The sequence below is a fragment of the Pyrus communis genome, chromosome 4 (assembly GCF_041283825.1).
Source record: "Pyrus communis isolate YQ-2024b chromosome 4, ASM4128382v1, whole genome shotgun sequence".
Taxonomy (NCBI): Eukaryota; Viridiplantae; Streptophyta; class Magnoliopsida; order Rosales; family Rosaceae; genus Pyrus; species Pyrus communis.
The window spans coordinates 18706583-18730147 of NC_142568.1; the positions used below are offsets into that span (position 1 = coordinate 18706583).

The 23565-nt window shown below is 37.5% G+C and overlaps 1 protein-coding gene and 1 pseudogene across 8 annotated transcripts; both read right to left on the reverse strand.

Annotated features, from left to right (window-relative positions):
- Positions 1-56: 56 nt before the first annotated feature.
- LOC137723504 (uncharacterized) lies at positions 57-11736 on the reverse strand. Of its 8 annotated transcripts, XR_015961751.1 has the most exons (14): positions 11289-11736; positions 10960-11102; positions 9944-10023; positions 4952-5053; positions 4691-4864; positions 3740-3795; positions 3492-3652; positions 2295-2370; positions 1745-1933; positions 1419-1603; positions 1269-1340; positions 1109-1169; positions 920-955; positions 57-489 (listed from the first exon to the last, which is right to left on the reverse strand). XR_015961751.1 is itself a non-coding variant. In XM_088692741.1 (12 exons), exons 9-12 carry the CDS (start codon positions 1372-1374, stop codon positions 300-302), a joined length of 393 nt encoding a protein of 130 aa, XP_088548867.1. In that variant the 5' UTR covers positions 1375-1603; positions 1745-1933; positions 3492-3652; positions 3740-3795; positions 4691-4864; positions 4952-5053; positions 9944-10023; positions 10960-11102; positions 11289-11736; the 3' UTR covers positions 57-299. The 8 variants fall into 8 exon arrangements, 6 of the variants coding, with proteins under 6 accessions (XP_088548867.1, XP_088548869.1, XP_088548871.1 ...); XR_015961750.1 differs by lacking the exon at positions 2295-2370; XM_088692741.1 differs by lacking the exon at positions 2295-2370 and having other exon boundaries at positions 1269-1603.
- A 307-nt stretch (positions 11737-12043) lies between these two features.
- LOC137722088 (bifunctional monothiol glutaredoxin-S16, chloroplastic pseudogene) lies at positions 12044-22846 on the reverse strand (annotated as a pseudogene).
- Positions 22847-23565: the final 719 nt, after the last annotated feature.

Here is a 23565-nt window from a genome sequence, read left to right on the forward strand (position 1 = left end):
TTTAGCATTCGGCAGGAATAGCAAGCTTGCGAAAAAAATTGTTAAACCATCTCACAAATTCAATCGCCAAACGTTATACTATAACCCAAGACAAAAGGAAAGCATATAGTTTGTTTACAAATCAAAACGAAGCACTGCTATAGTGTGCAACTGAAAAAATGCTTCTTAATGCGGTTTTGCAAGAAATGAATGCAGTAAGAAAACAACCCAGAAAACACCCTATTAATCTTTACCACCTCAATCTCACTAAATAGAAGCATAAATGGACATGATTCCTCCCTAATTCTGTAATAGAAATTCTAACAAAGAATATGAGGCTCCAAAGGTGTTGACTTATCTTTGGCATAAATATGTACCCGCGTAAAGTAAGAGGTATCAACACTAATCAGAGAATCTGCTACTGTACCATCACAGTCGCTAATCCTGAAGAATAATGCATGTGTCGCTAATCCTTCGCCATCATACACTTGCAGCATGTAATTGATGCATCTGTTGTTGAATGAAATCAGTTGTTTGGCTAAAAAAATTAAAATTCAATGATATCCAATTTATGAGAAATCATGCAGAAGCAAATGTAAATGATAACGGAACCATAAATGCGAATGAGAAACACAAACTTGCCAAAAGAAAACCTAAAATAGCGTGCAAAGATACCCACAGCGTATTTTTTTTATTGCATCATCCATTTCGTAACACATTAAAAAAAAATTGTTTCTAAAAGCTTTGCTATGCTTATTAGGTCCTATGAAAAAGATTACGAAAAAAAATTATGAAACAATTACTGAAAAGACAGAATAATGGCCTAGTAATTGCAAAATACACTCCTCAACAATGTACATGAACATGCGAGTCAAAATTTTGAAACATTTGACAACAAAAAGAAAGAAGCAAAATCAGTAGAAAAGAAAGAGATGCTCACTCAAAAAGAAAGAAGAAACAATACCAGCCTTCTTCTCTGCGGCATCCAGAATTCCATTGTTGAATTAAATCACAGAATGGAAAAAACCCAGAAGAAATCATCACATAGAATTAAATCACCCAAGTAAAATTAGATCATGGACACAAAAAGAAATGAAGGCAGTTGTATTTGACTTAATCAGTGACTTACTGAATAACCTTTGAATCTGTGTCACGCATGCGTTCAACTTCAACTCCCATCCTCGTTGCCCCTATGATAAGCAAACACAAAGAAAAAGAAATTGACTTTAAGTTATAAGTTTAAACGCATTACCATTAAGGATATGCCCCTGTGATAGATGACCTATTACCTGTAAGATTTAACCTGGAACTTGCCTTCACAGGCGATTGCACTTGGCAGACAAATTCAGCTCTTGCTTCCGCTTCGGTATTGTAACAGAATAGAAGTGATCGCATTGCTTTTGAACCTGTTAAAAGACAGGAAATAAATGATAACTTACCTTTTTCATTATAGAATATAGACTGCTCCAATGGAAGTGGATGGGCAGTGACCACGCCATTTAGTGCCTCCTCCAAGACAGTAGCTGATACAGTGGTCTTTATTGGCACTCCGACTTTAGTGATGTGTAAAACATTGTTACATCATCAGGAATTCTTTCATAAGTTCGGAGAAGAGAAGAAAATTCTGATGAACAAAAAAGCAGAATAAACAAACAAAACATGGTACCAGTGTCTACACTTGGCCGTATTGGTTGCAGATTCCATTTTCCATCATAAATATTGAAGATGCTGCCTATCAGCTGTCCCTATGAAATTAGACGCTTACCTGAATATTCGTCAACAGCAACAGGGCAATATACAGCTTGAGAGTCCAAAGGTAGCCAATTAAGGGTACTTTTGATTCTGGAATTAAAACTCACAGCACCCAAACTTGAAAGATCTAGCTCCAAGCCCTAAACAGATTAGAGCACATTGTTGCTCTTTGCAACAATACAATCCTTTCTTTACAGGAAAACTAAAAGTAAAAAAAAAAAAACAAAATTATGTCAAACGACTAAGAAACCACAATTTTCTTAGACCATACACACAAACAAAAACCAAAAAGTTCAGAAAAGGAAAAAAAAATATCATCAGAGAAAATAACAACATGGAATTGAAAACCTATTAGTTACCAATTTTTGGTGTAGATTGCCAAGTCTCAATTTTTAATTTATCAAATTGATTAAAATTCCTCAATCTGTTGAATCTGACAGCCCCACCCCAGAACAGTAAACAAAAATTTTCTCAATCTCTTATATCTCACAAAGAGAAGCACAGGCATGTCAATTTCAGCTCTTACAACCGAAAGAAAAGATTAGGGGTTCTTAGTTTCTTACCAAAATCCATAAATTTGAATCAAATCTCTGCACCCCAGCTTGAGATCCCTTAGATATGACCTCCATGAACATAAATCTTATACATGCAGAACATTTTAGATGCAGTTGTGAGAAGGAGTGATCAACAGCGAGAGAAGAGGCGAGAGGCAAGACAGAGGTGTAATAAACTCAGTTAACATTTTGCAAGGCGAACCTATAGACTATTGATATTTATTCAGTTCCTAAACAACACACACTGTATGCAATTGTAGCTCAAACTAACTTTCAACATTACACTTTCCTCCCTCATAAGTGAAATTAAGCAAAAATTAGTAACAAAAAGCATTGTTCTAAAAATCCCCGCCTAGGCGCTAGGCGGTTGGCCATTATCCTAATTAATGCCTAGGCGTTTGAAAATTAAGAAAGGGCGCCTAGACCACCTAGGCACCCGCCCAAACCTGCCTAGGATCCAACTAGGTTGCGACTCACTTAGACAGAAAATAGATAGCTTTCATTTTGTTTTTTATTTTTTTTTAATAAATTGTAAAGGCTTATTGAATACTTAAATGAACACATATTATATGTTTGTTCTCCATGTTTTCATTATGTCCAATACTTCATAATATAAATGTCATTCTATTTTATAGTTTATGATGAAATTATATATATTTTAAGTATAAATAGACACTTATTTACACCAAATATAATAAATTTATTTAAATTTGCCTAGTCCGCTTAGGCGCCCGTCTAGCCGTCTAGAACATGTCAGTTTTCTCCAAAAGATATAGAGAGGGAGAATGTCCCAAATACTGAATTTGGGAAAAAGGAGACACTGCAAATAAGGAAGGACACCCCAGATGCTGATTCTGGGAACACGGAGAGGGTTTTCTGGGAAATAGCCCGATAAAGCATGACATTATTTTTCGAAAATTGATATTAGTAGGGAAAGCATAAAACTTGATGAATTAAATGAAAATTTTACTTCAACCCAATAAATATTTTTTCTTCAATAATTCATAGAACCCACTGTATTGTCACATACTACAGCTATGCTTCGGTCCAACACTAATTTTTTTTTATACGGCCTAAAACAAAAAAACCCAAAACTTCAAATTAAAAAATTAGACAAATAAATTTAAAATGGGTGAAGATTTTAGAGAGACAAAGTGAGAGAGAGAGAGAGAGAGAGAGAGAGAGAGAGAGAGAGAGAGAGAGAACCTTGAGCGAGGAGGCAATTGACGGTTTTGTTGGAGAACATCATTGCAGTTACAATTTTGTCAAGCTCGACACCAACAATTAAAAACAGATAGAACCATCAAAACGATCAAATAACACCTTATCCCTTATCAGTCATCTCAGGCATTGATTCTAGGAAGATTCTACACCACGAAGCACAACAAAATGTAATTTGACAAAACAAAAAAATGTATCCAAAATCTACACGAAAATATATTCACCATTATTACCTGAAGCTTGGCTGCTTTCTCTAAACCTTTCTGCTTTTCAATTCCACTTCTCTTGCCTGCCCAAATATCAAAAAATCGAAATTACTTTCTTTCAAAAACTCAGTAATTCACATAATTATGTCTACATTATACCCATTTCTGTAAGAATTTGAAATTAATTACATTTAAATATTACAAAGTATTGTATAAACATTGGGACAAAAACTTGGCAGCAACGAATGCAAAATCATTCACAACACAAAACAGAAAACATTAACTCACACAACATGATACAAACACACTAATTCATACAACATTGTAATCCACCATCCCATTTGTCAACATAACATACACAAAAAAAAAAACCCATCTTCCGCTTTTGAAAGCTATAATTATATAATTGAAAACAATATATAATAAAAATAGAAAACAGTGAACTCAAGATTAAAGGCAAACCAAAATTCAAGTGTTCATAGACGGATCAGCAATGAAAAATAACAAAGTTTTTTTAATTTCCTCTTGTAGCAATAGACGATCACCAAGCATTACACTCTAAATTTCAGTCAAGCTTAAACTGATATCCCATCTTTCCTTGTAACTCATCTTTCTTTTCATGGATATTAGTTTTTGTTTCTACATTTAAACAAAATGGTGGCATGAAAAACTCATTTTGCCAAATTAACAACCATTAACAAATAGCTTCTAGAAAAGTTCAAAGTGAATAAGATCATTTCAACCTTTAGCTCTAGAACAATTCATAAAAATCTACCCAAATATCAAAATTCCTGCACCATTCTTTGTGATATTGGAACACAAAATTAAGTTGTTTGATTTCAGGCAACCCTACTTCACCTCTATACATGGAAATGGTCCTATTTATGCTGCATCACACGTTAGCAAAACCATATATTAATTGAAAAGATAATCATCAAACTTAGCTAGCTAGTTGAATTATTTGTTAATTAAACGCACTCGTGGCTTGCAGATTGGTAGGCCATGCCAGAGGGAGAGAAGATGATCATGAGGGCAACTTCAGCATCGTAGAGGATAAAGAGGTCAACAACCTTCTTCAAAAGTCCATTTATGCGTTTGCAGAAGGTAACCTCTTAAGTCTCACAAAAAAAATAAAACCATCCTATTTTTTCACTACATAAACAACAAATCACAAAATTAACACTTGCAATGGTATACGAAACCAACCGTAAACGAAAAAGATAATGTTGAGAAAATAACCCAGATGAAGGCAGCTTTGGAGAGTTTAGAATCCAAGTATGGTATCAACAGCCAAGATATGTTCCTGTAATATCCTTTTATAGATCCAAAAGCAAATACAATCTGCACAATCAAGTTTCTTGTTATAGCCAAAAGAGAATAATAGTCTGCAAGGTAGTGCATCTCAAACATTAAATGAATAATTCAGGTAAAATGAAACCACAAAAGAACCCAGAATTTAAAGGAAAAATCTTTATAACTTAGCATCCTGACCGCTTTGGATCCAAAAACTTATAGCACAGAGAGTGCACTGCAATTTATCTCAGGTCAAACCCTAAACCTATCAAGGCAGCGTTTGTGATTTTTCTGTACTGAGTTATGATAAATAATAAAATCTAGCTATTAAGTTTCACATGCATGTGTCTCTGTGTTACATTCTTCTTCTCGCTACTTCTTTTTATTGGAATTATGTGTTGGTTGTTGCCTGAATAGAAATTTCAATTGGTTAAGCTTTGAGGGCTGGAAATAATATTTTCCGAGCAAGAAAACAGAGGTAAATAAATAAAACTGCCAATCGAGTGCAAGTTGTCCCCTGAGCAATTCTTAAGCCAATGTAATTGACTTCAAAATTCTTGGTTCTCTTCCGGCGCTTAAAGCCCGATATCATTATCTTACAAGAAACAAAGAAAGCATCAATTGATAGGAGGCTTGTGGCTAGTGTTTAGGGAAACAGGTTTAAAGAGTGGATTTATGCCCCTTCTCAAGGAAGATCTGGGGGTATAGCTGTGATTTGGAACACCAAACACATCTCAGTTATTGAATCTTTGGTTGGAGCTTTCTCTGTTTCCATAAAAATTAAGGCCCTCAATGGGTTGGAATGGTGGTTATCAGGTGTTTATGGTCCCTACAAAAATAGAGAGCGAAGGGAGTTCTGAGAAGAAATGGTTGGCCTTTACGGCCTTTGCGGACCAAGATGGTGTGTAGGAGGAGATTTTAACGTGGTGAGATTTGCAAATGAGAAATCAAATGGGGGAAGGATGACTACAAGCATGAGGAATTTTAACGATTTCAACCAAGATGCAAAACTTAAGGATCTGGAGTTGCTCAATGCTCAATTTACTTGGTCAAACTTCAGAGAAGAACCTGTGTGTCGGAGGTTAGACAGATTTTTGTTCTCAGTAGGTTGTGAAGAGATTTTTCCAGAGGTACGACAAATGGCTTTGGTAAGGGTCATTTCTGATCATTGTCCAATCCAGCTAGATACCAACAAGGTGAAATGGGGGCCAAGTTCTTTCATATTCGAAAACATGTGGCTACAACACCCAGATTTCAGGAACAATTTCAAACAATGGTGGCAGTCTAAGCAGGTGGACGGTTGGGAGGGTTATAAATTGTTGAGCAAGTTAAAAGCTATCAAAAGAAAGTTGCAAAGATGGAGTAAGGAGATTTTTGGTGATGTTGAGAAAGACATTAAGGAAGCTGAGGCTAGCATAAAGGATTTAGATAGGAGAGAAGGGTTGGAAGGGCTAGATGTTGCTACTAAAAGAAAGAGGGAAGAGTTACTTTTCCTTGTGGAAGATCTGGCTTATAAGGAAGAAGTGAAGTGGAGGCAGAGAGGTAAAGTGGAATGGGCTAAAGAAGGGGACGGTAATACTAAATTTTTCCATAGAATAGAAAGTGGGAGAAGGAAGAGAAACTATATAGAAAGGTTGGAAGCGGATGACGGGGGAATGGTAGAGGATGCAGAAGAGATAGAAAAACATATCATTAACTTCTTCAAGTACCTGTTTATTAGCAACGAAGAGGCATCTTAGGCCTCAATAAGTGAATCTGAGGTAGCTTGGCTTGAGAGGCCTTTTGAGGAATCGGAAGTTCAAAGAGCATTTTTTGATTATGGAAGGGATAAATCACCAGGACCAGATCGTTATTCCTTGCAAATGTTTCAACATTGTTGGGAAATCTTGAAAGTGGATATTTTGAAGGTCATGGAGGAGTTCTTTGAGACAGGGATAATAAATGCAGTGACAAATGAAACATTTATTTGTCTAATTCCGAAAAAGTCAGATTCTTTGAAGGTGACGGACTACAGGCCTATAAGCCTAGTTACTGGTTTATACAAAATTGTGGCGAAAACCCTAGCTTCAAGATTAAGGTTATGGGCAGCACAATCTCTCCACATCAAGGAGCTTTTGTTAAAGGTTGACAAATTTTGGATGTTGTCCTTATTGTAAATAGGGTGGTAGAAGAGGCAAGGCAGAAGAAAGAGGAGGGATTGGTGTTCAAAATCGATTTTGAAAAGGGTTATGATCATGTCGAGTGGAGATTTTTGGACGAAGTCTTACAAATAAACAATGTTTTAAAAGGCTCGCCTCAAGGCACGCCTAGGCGCCCTGTGAGGCTGGGCTTGAGGGTTGCCGTCTCTGTTTTGAGGGACTGGCGGAAGGCGCCGGAAGGCGTCGCCGGAGCCGCCTAGGCGCGCCTTAGGGGATTTTTTTTTTTTTTTTTTTTTTTAATACTCCCAAAATTTTGGGTGGGGTTTTAACTACCTCATACCTCTTCCTTGCACTATCATCTCTCTGCCTTGTTTTCTGATTTTTATTTTTTATATAAAGGATGTGTGTGCCGTGTGCGTGCATTGTTATATTGTGCTCATTGTGCTTTTCATCCTCTATTTTACATATATAATATAATATATGTATATATATGTGTGTATATGTATTTATAATATATGTGTGTGCTCAGGATGATTATTGATTAATAATCTTTTTTTTTAATATAATATATGTGTACGCTCAGTGTATATATTAAAAAATTTAGGTCCTATGAGGCTTCGCCTCACGCCTAGGCTGGGCTATCCCTCGGACGCCTCGCCCACGCCTCACACTTTTCATACATTGCAAATAAAAGGCTTTGGCAACAGATGGAGGAAATGGGTGCAAGGATGTCTAAGTTCTGCAAATTTCTCCATTTTGATCAATGGGAGGCGTAGGGGAAAATTTCAAGCTTCAAGAGGTTTGAGACAAGGCGACCCACTGTCACCTTTTCTTTTTACCTTATTAGTCGATGTCTTGAGTAGATTAATGGAGAAGGCTCAAGAAAATCATCTGATCAAAGGTTTATGCATTGGGCAAGAAAGGGTGGAGATTTCTCACCTTCAATTTGCTGATGACACCATTTTCTTCTTGGCGGAAGATGAGGAAGTTTGGAACAATTTATTAGAGGTGTTCAATTTATTTTGTACTGTTTCAGGGTTGAAAATCAACAAAGCAAAGTGTTCTTTGGCTGGAATAAACTCAGATTGTGAGAAATTAAAAAGGATGGCAGATTCTTGGGGTTGTGAGGTGGGTAGTTGGCCAATAAAGTACTTGGATCTCCCTCTTGGGGTTAGGCCAAGAGCACTTATGTTTAGGGATCCAGTGGTAGAAAAAATGGAAAAAAGACTTCAAAGTTGGAAGAATGCCTTCTTATCCAGAGGAGGCAGATTAACTTTGATTCAATCTGTTTTGGGAAGCTTGCCAATCTACTACATGTCCTTGTTCAAAATTCCTTGCGAGTTGATTGGACGCCTAGAAAAACTAATGGAAGGGTTTCCTTGGGAAGGGGTGGAGGAAGGAAAGAAAAACCACTTGGTGAAATGGGAGATAGTTATTAAAAGTAAGGAGGAAGGGGGTTTAGGTGTGGGGAATTTTAGGAAACAGAATGAAGTGTTACCGGCTAAGTAGTTGTGGAGATTCCCAAAGGAACCAAATTCTCTATGGCACAAGGTGATAAGAAGCAAGTATGGGCTGCAGGATAATGGGTGGAATGCAAATCCTCCGCTGCGGGGTTCAAGTCGCAGCCCCTGGAAAGATATTTCGTGTGGTCTCCAATTGTTTCTACAATGCTGCAAGTTTGAGGTGGGCAACGGGGAGAGGGTGAGGTTTTGGGAGGATGGTTGGTTGGAAGGGGGACCATTGAAAGAGCAATATCCTAGATTATTCTTGCTATCAAGAATGCACAACGAGAACATCTCAAGTTTTGTGGATCTTTCTATCAATTCTTTGAGCTGGAATTTTGATTTCAGGAGAAATTTGAATGAGGTGGAGATAGAAGAGGCGGCTAAATTATTACAAAAAGTGGAACATGTTCGCTTGTCTCAATCAAGAGCGGATAACAGAAGGTGGAAACTGGACTTATCAGGATTGTTCACTTGCAAATCCTATAGCTCTTTCTTGAGCAACAATGGGATTTTGCAACATTTTCCACCCTCCTCTCAAATTTGGAAATCAAAAGTTCCTCCGAAAGTCAAAGTTCTTGTGTGGCTAGTGGCTAATGGGAAGCTCAACACTTGTGATCAAATTCAAAGAAGAAGCCCTTTTATTTGTTTCTCTCCCCATTGGTGCAGTTTGTGTAAAGCTAAGGAGGAGAGTGTTAACCACATTTTTCTCCATTGTTCTTACACAATTCAACTGTGGTGGAAATTGTTTCAGGAGGTTAGAGTTAGTTGGGTCATTCCAAAGGGTTGTTTCGAGCTTCTAAGCACCAATTTTGAGGCTCTAGGAATTGGGAGGAAAGCTAAAGCTTTGTGGGGTTGTCTGGTGTCGGCAATTTTTTGGAACATTTGGTTGGAGCGTAACAAAAGAATTTTTGAGGATTATACTGGTGTAGGGGTAGCAAATCTATGGGGAAAAGTAAGATGTTGGGCAGCCTTCTAGGCTTCAGTTTCAAATGATTTTAAAGAATTACTCTCTTTCTCACATACTGTGGGATATGTTAGCAGCCGTAAAGTGATTTTGGTTGAGGTTTTGCTACTTATAATCAGATCCTTTAGAGAGATTTTCTTGTTTTGTTCTTGGTGGATTTCTTATCCACTTATGTGTAATTCCATTTTTTTAATAAAATGTTATAGTTTCTTCTCAAAAAAAAATAAAAAATAAAAAATAAAAAATCTTGGTTCTCTTCGGATAAATTTTTGGTTATTGTTTCTCTCTTTCATGCAAGCTTACATCAGTAAAGGAAGCCAGGAATTTTTACCTTTTACCTTTTACCTTGGGTCTGAGATACTCAAGTCGTGCGCTCTCCAAACGGTTCCAGAAAACAAAAAGCACCTTTTCCTGCAAAAGCACCAATATTCAGACATTTGCACAACTAATGGTGCACTTATTGAGTTCCCAACCTATAAGGATGCTAACTTCATCATATAGCACTACAGTTAAACACATTTCTTTCCGAAATTAAATTAAGAAAAAATCGACATTCACATGCCACAACAATTACACTGTTCCATGAAGTAAACTTACTATCGCAGCCAAATTGATACAAAACATGTAACTGTCCTTTCGAAAACAAAATTCCCCCCATTAATCATATACTCATTTAACACTCTATATACAGATTACAGAGTTTCAATAATTTTCCAGAGCCAAATACACAAAAGTAGGAAAATGAAGATGCAAAAAATGCAGAAAACCACCAAATACACATGGAATTTGGTTTGTCCAGAACCAAGAATAAGGCACACTTTTCCACAATTGTACAAATTTGGATTAAATCAAAGGCCACCAGAGTGGTAGTAGACATTCCGCATAACAGAGTTCCCGGTTAGGCCAAAGATGTAAACAGATACAAATCAATTCTAGGAGTTCAAAATTATCACATACTGGTGGTACATTGGGATAGCCACTGGGGAAGCAAACATCAAAGAAGAAGACACCATCATGGTAAGGAGTACCCTCCGCCCCAACACTTACAGCTCTCACACAATCCATTATTGCCTCATAAGCTCTAACAACTATTGTATCCGTGGATGTCAATGAAAAGGGGGTAAGCACATCTAAGTTTCTATAGTACAAACACCAATCCAACAACTATAGTCCATATATTCTCAACTCCAAACAAAACCAAATTAATTACAGCAGTCAGCATCATGAAATAGTCAGTGCAAAACATTTGATAAAAATGAATAGGCTAAGTATGGGAAAACTTCACTACCATTAATTCAAAACAGTTATTTAAAAGGATATTCAAAATAAAAAAACGGAAGAACTTGCCTGGCAAATCCTTCTCCAGGATCTTACACTCTTCCTGAATTCTCTTTGCCACAGACAGAATCGTCGGAGCTTGGGAACCGAATCCGCCATTGGGAACTGTTGCAGAAGTGATCGACGATCAGGACCACGTCATCTTCAAGCGGCTGCGGGCGAAGCAAGGTTGAGATAAACAACAAAGAACCACAAAGATTTGATCTTTATTAATTTAGTGAAAACCGCAATTCATATAAAACAACAGTTTCCACCAGAATATTCATTTCAGCAGCAAGCACAGAAATTACATATAAAAGAAAATTAAAATATTGAAGAAACAGAGGTAAGAACAATACCAAATCCGGGCCCACCGGGTCCTCCGCTGCTACTGCAGTGTAATCTGCTTCTCTGAGACCCATTTGTTCCGTTAAATCCGACGCTTTTGAGCTTCAAATCTGTGCGAACAATTCCAGAGCTTGAAGGGGTGCAGAGAAAAAGCTGCTGCTTCTGGGTTTAGAAAGCAGGGAAGAAAGTGCCAGAAGCTAAAACCCCACTAATCATTTTTTACTTCAGATTCTCAGATCCGCACTTTCTCGTTGTTTCTCCCCTTTTCTTGTTAGCTCAACAAAACAAATATCTTCTGAGTTCTCTTTCTCTCTCCGCAATTCCCACGCCCAGCTCCCTCGCCTGTGTCTGTCCTCAACCCAGTCTGATTGAGACCGACGGAACACCCCATCTGCGATGGTCGACACGTGACAGGGAGAAGCGGTTGCAACTTCGTAAATAAATCGAAATTTCCAATCTGAAGTGAAGAGGCGGTGACAGTTTTGTAAATAACTCAAAATTCACCCCAATTCAGTGTTTATTTGTACTTTTGGAGAAAATTTTCTTTTGAGGAAACATGAATGATCCATCACATGTTTTTATAAAAGAAGTGAAAAATTTAATTTTTTAAATTATTAACCACATGATGTACCATCTCGTATATCAATTATCTTGAAAATTTTCTTGTAGTTTTGATACAAGCGATACTAAGCGAGAGGAGATAGATACTAAGAAAGAGGAGATCGAAGATATGCATACGACTGCCCAAACGATAATTTATATGAATACGAACTCGATTGCCTGGTGCAATTTCAATATCACATATCCCTGCTCAACTCTGCCAATCTACATAGACGGACCAAAATTTGAACAATCACTTTTTAAACAAGCTGGAAAACTCACCCTTCTCCTGCATGGAACTAAGAATATCACAGCCCCCAAGCAGTTCTCCATTCACAAATATCTGCAGGAAAGTCGGCTGGTTACTATACTTCTTCAGAGTCTCCCTCAATCCACTACTATACTCATCGTCAAGCACATCAACGCTCTCATAATCCTCTGCGAAAATCCGCACAATGGGGCACTTCTCGAGCCGTTAATAAAGGCCACGACTTTGTTCTCTTTCACCAACCGGTCAATGAGTTCCTCCAATGGCGCTGTCAGCCGCACATTAGGACCGGGTGTTAGGCCGGAGATCGGGCTTCTTTTTCCTTAGTGGTGGCTTTCAGACCCATGTGGCGTTGCCTGATTCATTTCCCGGAGGAACCTTCCTGGTTGTTTTTATGTGTTATTCCATCCATGATTTTGAAGCTTCGTTAGAACCGCCCTATCTGGTTCATCTACTACCCCAACCTACAGTACAATATCATCACTGTTAGTAGAGCAATATCACATAGTTCCTTATACATTTATACTAGTTTTGCAGTAAAATCAACACCGATTAAACATTTCGATTCGATCCAATAAACTTCTATCCTGTAGGGGAAAAAAACACTTCTTTCACCAGAGTATGCATTTCCCACACAAATCAATAACAATGTGGATTAGGAGTATGCATTTCCAAAGCTCGAGCCTTGGTTGCGGTGTAGGGTTTGAGAGAAATGGAGGGAAAGGTGAGGGCTTTGGCGGGCAAATTGAATGAGGGTTAGCGTTATTTTGGGAAGAGTGAGAAGAGAAAAAGCGGATAGAGGGAGACGACTGGACCGGTTAGACACCAACAGATACTGTTGAGGTAAGGGATTCGAGTTTTGACCCGACCCAGCTGTTTGCGAGTAGCTAGTGGAGTTGGGCCTAGGAGTCCAGGACCTAAAGAAATAGATAACATTGAGCCCGTGTCAGTCAAGAATCAATCATTATTACGTGCAAAAGTTAAAATGTGTATTATTGAAAATGTTGATGGGTAGTGAATGCCCACAGTGTTTTGGTGGAGTTTTTCAATGCCCTCATAGATAGGCTTTTAACATTTGCATTGTTTATGACTAAACATTTACATTGTCAATTCCCATGACAGTTTGAAAACTGACTTTGAGAATTCAGGATGTCATTTGTCAAAAAGTATGTTGTAAATTTCAAATGTAGTAATACGAGTTGCTCTATAAATAGAGCACTCGACTGCAATCAAAACATATACAAGAAAATATAAGAAGAAGAGAAAGAGAGAAAAATATCAGTAACATCATCTATTCCTCTGCCTTTTATTTGTTATCCTCTTGTGCTATATTTTTAGTGTGACATTTAACATCTACCTTGCACCTACCATTAAAAAGGTTATCTTTCTAACTTTGACCTATTTATAACACGTTATCAGCACGAGTCTCTAAATATAATTATTCTCTCATCTCTCTTCGCCGAACAAAAGAAAGAAAGAAAAAATGTTTCCCCTAAGGTTTTTACTGCTCATCTTCTTCCTCTGCCTCAACTGCGCGGTATACCCTCACGATGAACTATTTGCTCTATGCCTGCTCTTAGTTCTCAATCTAACGGTTACATACATCTTTGATTACTTGTTTGGTGTAGAGATTGATTACTAACCCAGTATTTATTTATGTTAATTTTACTGCAACCCAAGATGGTGCGGTACAATCGCCCATTTTGAACTGCAAATTTATTCTTACTGCGATCCAAGACGGGGCGGTATCATCGCCTATCTTGGACTGCATATTTAATTTTACTGCAAATTTTAGGTGGAGTGGTATAATCACCCACCCTACCCTGCATATTTAAATTTACTTGCTGTTTAATTTCATTGCAATTTTAGGTGGTGCGGTATAATCGCTCACACTACTCTGCATATTTAATTTTCCTGCGACTTGAGTGGGGCGGAATACTCGCACATTCTATATTACATTATTTCAATGAGAATGGTGGGGTATAATCGCCCTCCTCATTCACCCTAAAAATCTCAAGCCAGAAGTTTCGAGTGCTTATCATTTTGGCCTGAATATCAAAATGAAAATTTTGTAAGAACCAGAAGTTCTAACATCATATTCCTCCAGGAATACATATTATTGCAAGTTCTTACACATCTCATTTTCTTTCAGAAAAGAAAATGGCGAACTTGGCGAATCTTGAATTTGCTGCCCTAGATATTACCGGAAGAATTACCTGACCTGGGTACTAGATACCAAGATCCATCTGGAAGCAGAGAATCTTGGAGATACCATCAGGGAAGAGAGCAACTCATCCTCTCAAGATCGGGTAAAGACCATGATTTTCATTTGCCGCCATCTTGATGAGGCGCTAAAGAGCGAGTACTTAACGGTTGAAGATCCGTTAGCTCTTTGGAATGCCTTGAGAAACAGATACAATCACCAGATAACGGTGATTCATCCAAGGGCCCGCTATGAGTGGACTCATCTGAGGATCCAAGACTTCAAGTCAGTGGCAGAGTACAATTCTACATTGTTCAGAATTACCTCTCAGATGAAGCTCTGTGGGGATATTATTACTGAGGAACATATGCTGGAAAAGACTCTCAGCACATTTCATGCCTCCAACGTGCTCCTGCAGCAGCAGTATAGAGCAAGAGGCTACACTGAGTACAACCAGCTGATATCTGTGCTCTTAGTAGCTGAACAGAACAATGAGCTCCTGATGAAAAACCATCATTCCCGACCTACTGGATCTGCACCATTCCCAGAAGTGAATGTTGATTCCCTCGAAGTGAACGCCACATCCTCTGGTGGTGATAATCATAAACGAGGACGTGGCCACAAGCGAGGTCGATGGAATAGGAAGGGCAAGAACCATGGAGTACAGTTTCACAACCAGGTTCCGAGGCATAATTCAGGCACGAGCTTCAAAAATGTGAATCGCCACAAAGACAAAGCTCATATGAACAATACTCCCAGGAACTCTGAAGGAGCCTACCATAGGTGTGGTGGCAATGGGCATTGGACGCGTACTGGTCGTACCCCAAAACATCTAGTGGATCTGTATCAAGCCTCCCTCAAGGAGAAGGGTGTCGAGACCAATTTTCTAGACCAGGCTAGACCTATGGATATACCTGATCCAGTGTTTGACTTATTAAGGCAGTTGAACACAACTCATCTAGATGTTCCAGACTTTATTGTGGAAAGGGGAAATGAAGTATACCGGTCTGATTGAATCATTGATGTACTTTTATTATGCTGAACTTGTAGTATTTCATATTAAATAAAAGTGGCATGTAAATTTCTTGTTATAACTTGCTTTTAATTCTGATTCTCTTACTCAGAGAACATGGATCAAAACTGTGGTTATTCTCAGAACATGAGAAATGGCGGAGATATTTGTCTTGTAGACAGTGCAACCACACATACAATACTTCGTGATCGAAAGTATTTCTCAAGCTTAATACTTACAAGAGTAGGGGTAACAACAATATCAGGACCTTCAGATGTAATTGAAGGTTCAGGGAAAGCCCAGATTATGTTACCAAATGGAACAATATTGTTCATACAGAATGCATTGTGTGCTACTCGATCTACTCGAAATTTGTTGAGTTTCAAAGACATACGTTTAAATGAATACCACATTGAAACAAAAAGTGTATAAAATGTGGAGTATCTATGCATTACCTCCAATGATACCTAGAAGCGTATATTGGAAAAGTTGTGTGGTATGTCGAGTGGATTGTATTATACATACATAAGGACAATTGAATCACATACTATCATGAACCAGAAGTTCATTAATTCAAAAGTTTACATGATGTGGCATGACCGTCTGGGCCATCCAGGATCTACCATGATGCGTAGGATCATTACCAACTCTAATGGACATCCATTAATGAGCAAACACATTGTTGTCTCAAATGATAACCCTTGCAAAGCTTGTTCTCAAGGGAAGTTGGTAATTAGACTATCTCAACTAAATGTTGATGCTGAATCCCCACTATTTCTGCAAAGAATTCAAGGGGATATTTGTGGGTCTATTCAACCATCATGTGGACCATTTCGATATTTTATGGTTTTGGTTGATGCATCTACCCGATGGTCACATGTTTGTCTCTTGTCTACTCGGAATGTAGCCTTTGCGAGACTTCTTGCTCAGATAATTAAGTTACGAGCACAGTTCCCAGATTATCCCATTGAGTCAATCCGACTTGATAATGCTGGTGAATTTACGTCTCAAACCTTTCATGATTATTGCATGACATTGGGCATTGATGTTGAACACCCTGTTCCTCATGTCCATACTCAAAATGGTTTAGCAGAAGCATTGATCAATCGACTTCAGTTAATAGCTCGCACTCTGCTTATGAAAACCAACTTGCCAATCTCTGCATGGGGACATGTCATCTTACATGCTGCATCATTGGTTCGATTGAGACCTATAGCCAGCCATCAATACTCTTCAGTACAACTCGTGTTTGGACATCAGCCAAACATTTCCCATTTACGAGTTTTTGGTTGTGTTGTTTATGTGCCTATTGCACCGCTGCAACGCACTAAAATGGGACCTCAGCGTAGACTGGGAATTTATGTGGGTTTTGATTCACCATCTATCATTAGATATTTGGAACCCTTGACAGGTGATATGTTTACAGCTCGTTTTGCTGATTTTCACTTTGATGAGACAATTTTCCCGTCGTTAGGGGGATAAAAGACCGTTCCAGAAGAATGGAAAGAGCTGACATGGGTTGTTCCTACCTTGTCTCATTTTGATCCTCGCAGCATTCAATGTGAAAATGAAGTGAGAAGGATCGTTCATTTTCAAAGCATTGCCAATCAAATGCCATATGCATTTAATGATGCTATGAAAGTGACAAAATCACATATACCAGCTGCAAATGCACCTGCAAGAATTGATGTCCCTGTTCGACAAAATAAAGTGGTAGTGAATGATTCATCTGGTGCACGCCTGAAACGTGTTAGACCCCAAGGTTCAAAAGATTTAGCCCCTCGAAAGAGAAAGTCGAGGGCACAACTGAATCCAAATGAAATCATTTAGGAAGAGAAAATGAATGATACATCCACAATTCATGATTCTGGACTTCCAGAAAAAGAAAATGTCCTTAATGAGACATATGTCCATGAAGAGACAGAAGTACATGAAAGCGAAGAAATCTCCATAAATTATGCATGTACAAATGAATTGTGGAATCGGAATGAAATAATCATGATATGTTTGCATTCGTAGTAACCACTGAAATCATCTTAAGTAATGATATTGAGCCCCGCTCTGTTGATGAATGCAAACAGAGACAGGATTGGCCTAAGTGGAAACATGCAATCTAGGCAGAATTAAATTCCTTGGAAAGGCGGAATGTTTTTGGACCAGTAGTCCAAACCCCGCCTAGTGTAAACCCCGTGGGTTACAAATGGGTATTCACAAGGAAACGCAATGAGAAAAACGAGATTGCAAGATACAAAGCACGACTCGTTGCACAAGATTTTTCTCAAAAACCTGGAATTGATTATGAGTAGACATACTCTCCTGTAATGGACGCAATTACGTTCTGTTACTTAATAAGTTTAGTGGTTTCAGAAAGACTTGACATGCGACTTATGGATGTCATCACTGTGTATCTATATGGAGAATTAGATACTGACATCTATATGAAAGTTCTAGAAGGATTTAAGTTGCTTGAAACAAGTAACAAACCACGAGGTATGCTCTCGATCAAATTAAGGCGATCATTGTATGGTCTGAAACAATCTGGATGAATGTGGTATAATCGTCTCAGTGAGTATTTGATCAAAGAAAGGTATATCAACAATGTCATTTGCCCTTGTGTGTTCATTAAGAAATCCAATTCTGGATTCGTTATAGTAGCAGTATATGTTGATGATATGAATCTAGTTGGAACTCCTGAAGAGCTCAATAAAACTGCTGAATATTTGAAAAGCGAATTTGAAATGAAAGACATTGGAAAAATAAAATATTGTCTCGGCATGCAGATCGAGCATTATGCTAGTGGAATTTTGGTCCACCAATCAGCTTACATTGAAAAAATTCTGAAGCGATTTGGTATGGACAAGACTTATTCACTCAGCACGTCAATGGTCGTTCGTTCTTTGGACATTAAGAAAGATCCATTCCGTCCAAAAGAAAATGATGAACTGGTCTTTGGTCCAGAAGTACCATATCTGAGTGCAGTAGGTGCTTTGTTGTATTTAGCACAATGTACTAGACTAGATATAGCTTTTTCAGTTAACTTGTTAGCAAGGTATAGCTTTGCTCCAACAATTCGCCATTGGAAAGATATCAAAGATGTATTGCGATACCTTCGTGGGACAATAGACATGGGTTTCTTCTACTCAAAGAACTCCACAAATGATCAGGTCCTTGTTGGATATGCAGATGCTGGTTTCCTTTCTGATCTGCATAAAGCCCTCTCACAAACTGGATATGTGTTTAAGAATGGAGATACAACAATCTCATGGCGCTCAACCAAGTAAACATTAGTTGCTACATCGTCAAATCATTCAAAAATACTTGCTTTATATGAAGCAAGTCGTGAATGTTCTTGGTTAAGATCAATGATCCATTATATTCAGAATTCATGTGGTCTAGCTTCGAAGACAGATAACCCAACTGTTATCCATGAAGATAATGCAGCCTATGTTGCCCAAATGAAGGAAGGATTCATCAAGGGCGATAAGACTAAACACATATCTCCAAAGTTTTTCAGTGCATATGAGCTTCAGAAGGCTAAAGTTATTGAAGTCAGACAAATCCGTTCAAATGAAAATCTGGCAGACTTGTTCATCAAATCTCTACTAAAGTGCACGTTTCAGAAGTTAGTGCAAAGCATCGGATTATGTCGACTTACCAAACAGCTAAATTTAGAGAATACGGAATCAGGAGGAGATACATATCAGGGGGAGCATCCATGATACATGCTTGTTGTACTCTTTTTCCTTCGATTAGGATTTTTCCCACTGGGTTTTTCCTATCAAGGTTTTAACGAGGCAACATAAGCATACTTGACACTATATCAACGATCCAGGAAAAGTTGTATTCTTTTTCCTTCGCTATGGTTTTTTTCCCACTGGGTTTTTCTAAGCAAGGTTTTAACGAGGCAATGATGTTGATATGTGGGCATCCAAGAGTGAGTGTTGAAAATGCTGATGGGTAGTGAATGCCCACAGTGTTTTGGTGGAGTTTTTCAATGCACTCACAGATAGGCTTTTAACATTTGCATTGTTTATGACTAAACATTTAAATTGTCAATTCCCATGACAGTTTGAAAACTGACTTTGGGAATTCAGGATGTCATTTGTCAAAAAGTATGTTGTAAATTTCAAATGTAGTAATACGAGTTGCTCTATAAATAGAGTACTCGACCGCAATCAAAATATATACAAGAAAATATAAGAAGAAGAGAAAGAGAGAAAAATATCAGTAACATCATCTATTCCTCTGCCTTTTATTTGTTATCCTCTTATGCTATATTTTTAGTGTGACATTTAACATCTACTTTGCACCTACCATTAAAAATGTTATCTCTCTAACTTTGACCTATTTATAACATGTATTAATATGTGATTGATTTATAGGGTTATATTATGTATGGAGTTTGATGGAATCTGTTTTGGAACTCTCTGTTGTGGAGCCTAAAATACTCTCAAATATTCTAAAAGTGACACATTGACTTTTATTCAAGAAGGACAAGATTGCCCTCAATAAATGGGGAGACTTCTCAGATGCTCCCACGCGCAGCTCACACCCTTGAAAGTCTCAGCAACTGAATACGACTGCCCATAACTCACCTGCCCTTGACAAGTAATTAAAGATAAGGATTAATTACCTCCTATCTTTAATCTCTACTAATTAATAAAACATTCATTGTCAACCAAAACCTTATGAAGTTATCAGTTTAACCCTCTAATTAAAACAGAACATGAATAAGAAATATGAGACAAAAATGTAATTTCACACAACTAAATTTTACTTTTTTTTTTTTCAAAGTCTCACCTACATATAATCCTAACATATCTCTAATTAAAAAATAATAATAATAAAAAATAATAAAATTCCTACTCTTACTTTCTCTATCACTCTCTTCCTCTCTCCTTCTATTTCAAAAACAAAAATAAAAAAAAATTCTCACACACTTTGTGTGTGCCCATATGCTAGTACATTACTAATTGAAGATTGCCTCCAATCAAGTAAGTAATTCTAATTTAAATCAATTAAGGATAATTACACCATTATCTCAATATATTATTTCCTATTTAATATCTTGAGAATATTTAAAGAATATATCTCCATGAAACACTATATGCCCGCCCTAACCCTATAAATACCCCATATTCTACTAAATTTTAGAGAGCTTTTGCAACCCTAAAAAAGCCCTAAACACTTTACTCTCTCAGAGAAACTAATTCAGGCATCGGGGATCCGTTGACTTAACCCCCCCACCTCGTGGGCGCGTGAGGCATAGGTCTTTAATCAATGGTGTTGATTGTTTTGCAAGTGCATTTTCGTCAAGACTGAAGATGGTGGAAATTTGCATCAACATCTGTTATCTCGCAATTTAACGTCAATTCCTATGCCAACCTTGTAAAACACAGTGATAAAAATATGAGGTGGCAGAGAATCTCACTTTGAGAGAATTCTGTTGCATTTCTCTAAAAACTTTTTATAATTTCTAAAAAGTCTATAAAAATCTCGTGGTATTCAAATATGACTTGGTATATTCAAAATTTCATTGATTTTAAAGGATTTTTAAAAGAAAATTATTAGTAGCACTCCAAAAATCTCATTTAGCACTCCAAACATTCTATAACTAGAAAGAAAGAAAAAATACACTTATGAGGAGTGCAAAATGAAATTTTTGGAGTACTAATAACAATTCCCTTTTTAAAAAGTCATAGACTTTCATATACCTTTCTATGGTATGTTTTTGTTAATGCAATTTCAACCTCTCCCCTTAACAGTTTGATGGACTTTCATAGACTTAATTTGTTACTCCACCACTCACCATGATGCAATAAGGATCACTATTTTCACTTCAACACACTATTTTGTCACAACCACCCAGGGCCAACCAAGCCAGTGTGGACTGACGGATCATCTGGGATCCAAAAAAAATGGGGGACCAAAATTATTAGAGTGGTACATTCATATATATTTTCATAAGAGTATAAACTTATAAAAGTTGGTTAATTGACCATTGAGTTTAACCATAAATAGTGGTTTGTTTTGTTTGAAGTTAACAAGGAGGTCTTAGGTTTGAAACTCATTTATTTACTTTCAAATTTTTACAAATTTCTTTTCATAAGAGTATAAATTTATAAAATTTGGTGAAATGATCAAGAGATTTAACTAAAAGTGGTGGTTTATGTTGTTTAAAATTAACGAGAAGGTCTTTGGTATGAAACGATATATGTGCTGACACATCCCGACCCAAAAAGTCCACTAGGATTCCGAGTCGAGTTGTGCTGGCCGACACTTGGAAGGTGACAAAGCCATAGAAGGTGATAAGGTGTAAAAAAAAAAAGTGAATAAATTTAAGATTAAAGGTGCCTATATACACAAATATGCGGCGAGTGGGTATGAACCCATTTCACGCGTGATACAGAGCATAAATAAGCACAGTAAGGTAAGATAATGATTATACTGTCATAAGGAGCCACCTGAATCGGGAGTGCCACAAGTCCTCGTCGATACGGAACTTGTTATTAGAACCTAGAGAGGTGCAACAATAGAAAACGTGAGTGGTCGGAACAAAGATTTTCAAAATCATTTCTATTATCAAAGATAGTAACCCCACGTCGTAAAACATGTATAGTTTCCAACAAATCATACTACGTAAAAGTATGAAATCAAAAGTATACTAAAAGTAAATCCAGAAGTATACCACTATCCAGCATCTCATTAGCAATATAAATAATCACGTGCTTAATAAACGATACCAGCATGCAAGTCATAATCACCTATGGTGACCTGTACAACTGTACACATATATCACATCACTCAATGCTAGCATATATATAAGTCGGAGTTACCTAGAGTGATCTGTACGACTTACCAATATCTCATCAATCATGGCTAGCATATAGGTTGGAGTCACCTATAGTGACCTGTACGACTTATCCATATCTCAACAATCATGGCTAGCATATAAGTCGGAGTCACCTATAGTGACCTGTACGACTTATCCATATTTTAACAATCATGGCTAACATATAAGTCGGAGTCACCTATAATGACATGTACGACTTATCCATATCTCATCACATATCTCATCAATCATGCTAGCCAATAACTCAATAACACGCTAGCCAATAGCTCAATAAGTATACCTGCACAAGAGTCGGAACCACCTAAAGTGGTCTGTATGACAGGACTGGGTGTAAATAAGTACGCTCAAGTGCTACGATCACGTGAAGACTGGGGGAATAATAGCGGGTCACCTACGAGTCGGAACCACCTAAAGTGGTTTGTACGACAAGACTGTGCACCTACCTTGGATCCAAGGTGAGTGTAAGGTGTGGGAGGTGAACATCACGTGAAGGACTGTGCCCTGGCCATGGGCGGGAGCACTAACACCGGGGTGCAGGTTTATGAGCTATAATATATCTCAACACAATCATACTCACTACCACCACTATCATCAACATGTACTCACCTGAAGCTTACATGGCGTCTGCGACATCATTTAGCACTTCAAAGCATTCACAATGGTTAGGTTCAGGTAATATACACATGAATATGCCATGATGTAAATCTGAAATTCAACTATATCATACTTCCAGATATATAAACATATATACAAATGGCATGAAATGCATAAACTGTAGCATCTCACTCCCGAACTATTTGCTTTCAAGAGTAATCAATGATGATAAGTCCAATTAGACGCTAGTTAGATTAACTATCATTACTTACCTTTCCTTACTTCAATTTATTGATTCTTTACATCTTAATTTATGACCAACACTTAACTACCAAAACCTAAGGTTATATCTTGCATTTTCTACCAAACTCCTTCACACTATTCAATTCCTTAAACAAGGCTATTGTCTCAATTCTTTAGTCTCGTTTATTGTATGGCTGCATCTAACGTCTTGTTAGACTGCCTACTTACCCTAAACAGGGATCAAGCCATTCGTAGTTCACATCCATTAATTGTAGGTGACATGCATAAATCAATTTTAAAACGTTTGTGGAACTATTAAGTATATGCCTATGATAAAAGGAAAAGACCCACTCACCTGGAGTCCACGCTATGATTCTCTAGCACGCGTATCGAGGTGTCCCGAATGATTGGCGCCTAGAACAATTATTGAATCATATCTTAGAACTCTTATTAATAGAATACGTAATTCACATAAAACACATACTCAAATACATTCTAAAATGTTTGAGACCTAT

Bases quoted from the DNA above. Each gene is read 5' to 3' on its own strand.
- LOC137723504 (XM_088692742.1), bottom strand. From the start codon at position 1,374: ATGCGATCACTTCTATTCTGTTACAATACCGAAGCGGAAGCAAGAGCT. The intron at 1,170-1,268 runs GTAATAGGTCAT...TGCTTATCATAG, and splicing joins TTCCAGGTTAAATCTTACAG to GGGCAACGAGGATGGGAGTT. The intron at 490-919 runs GTGAGCATCTCT...ATTCAACAACAG, and splicing joins TGTTTCTTCTTTCTTTTTGA to ATGCATCAATTACATGCTGC.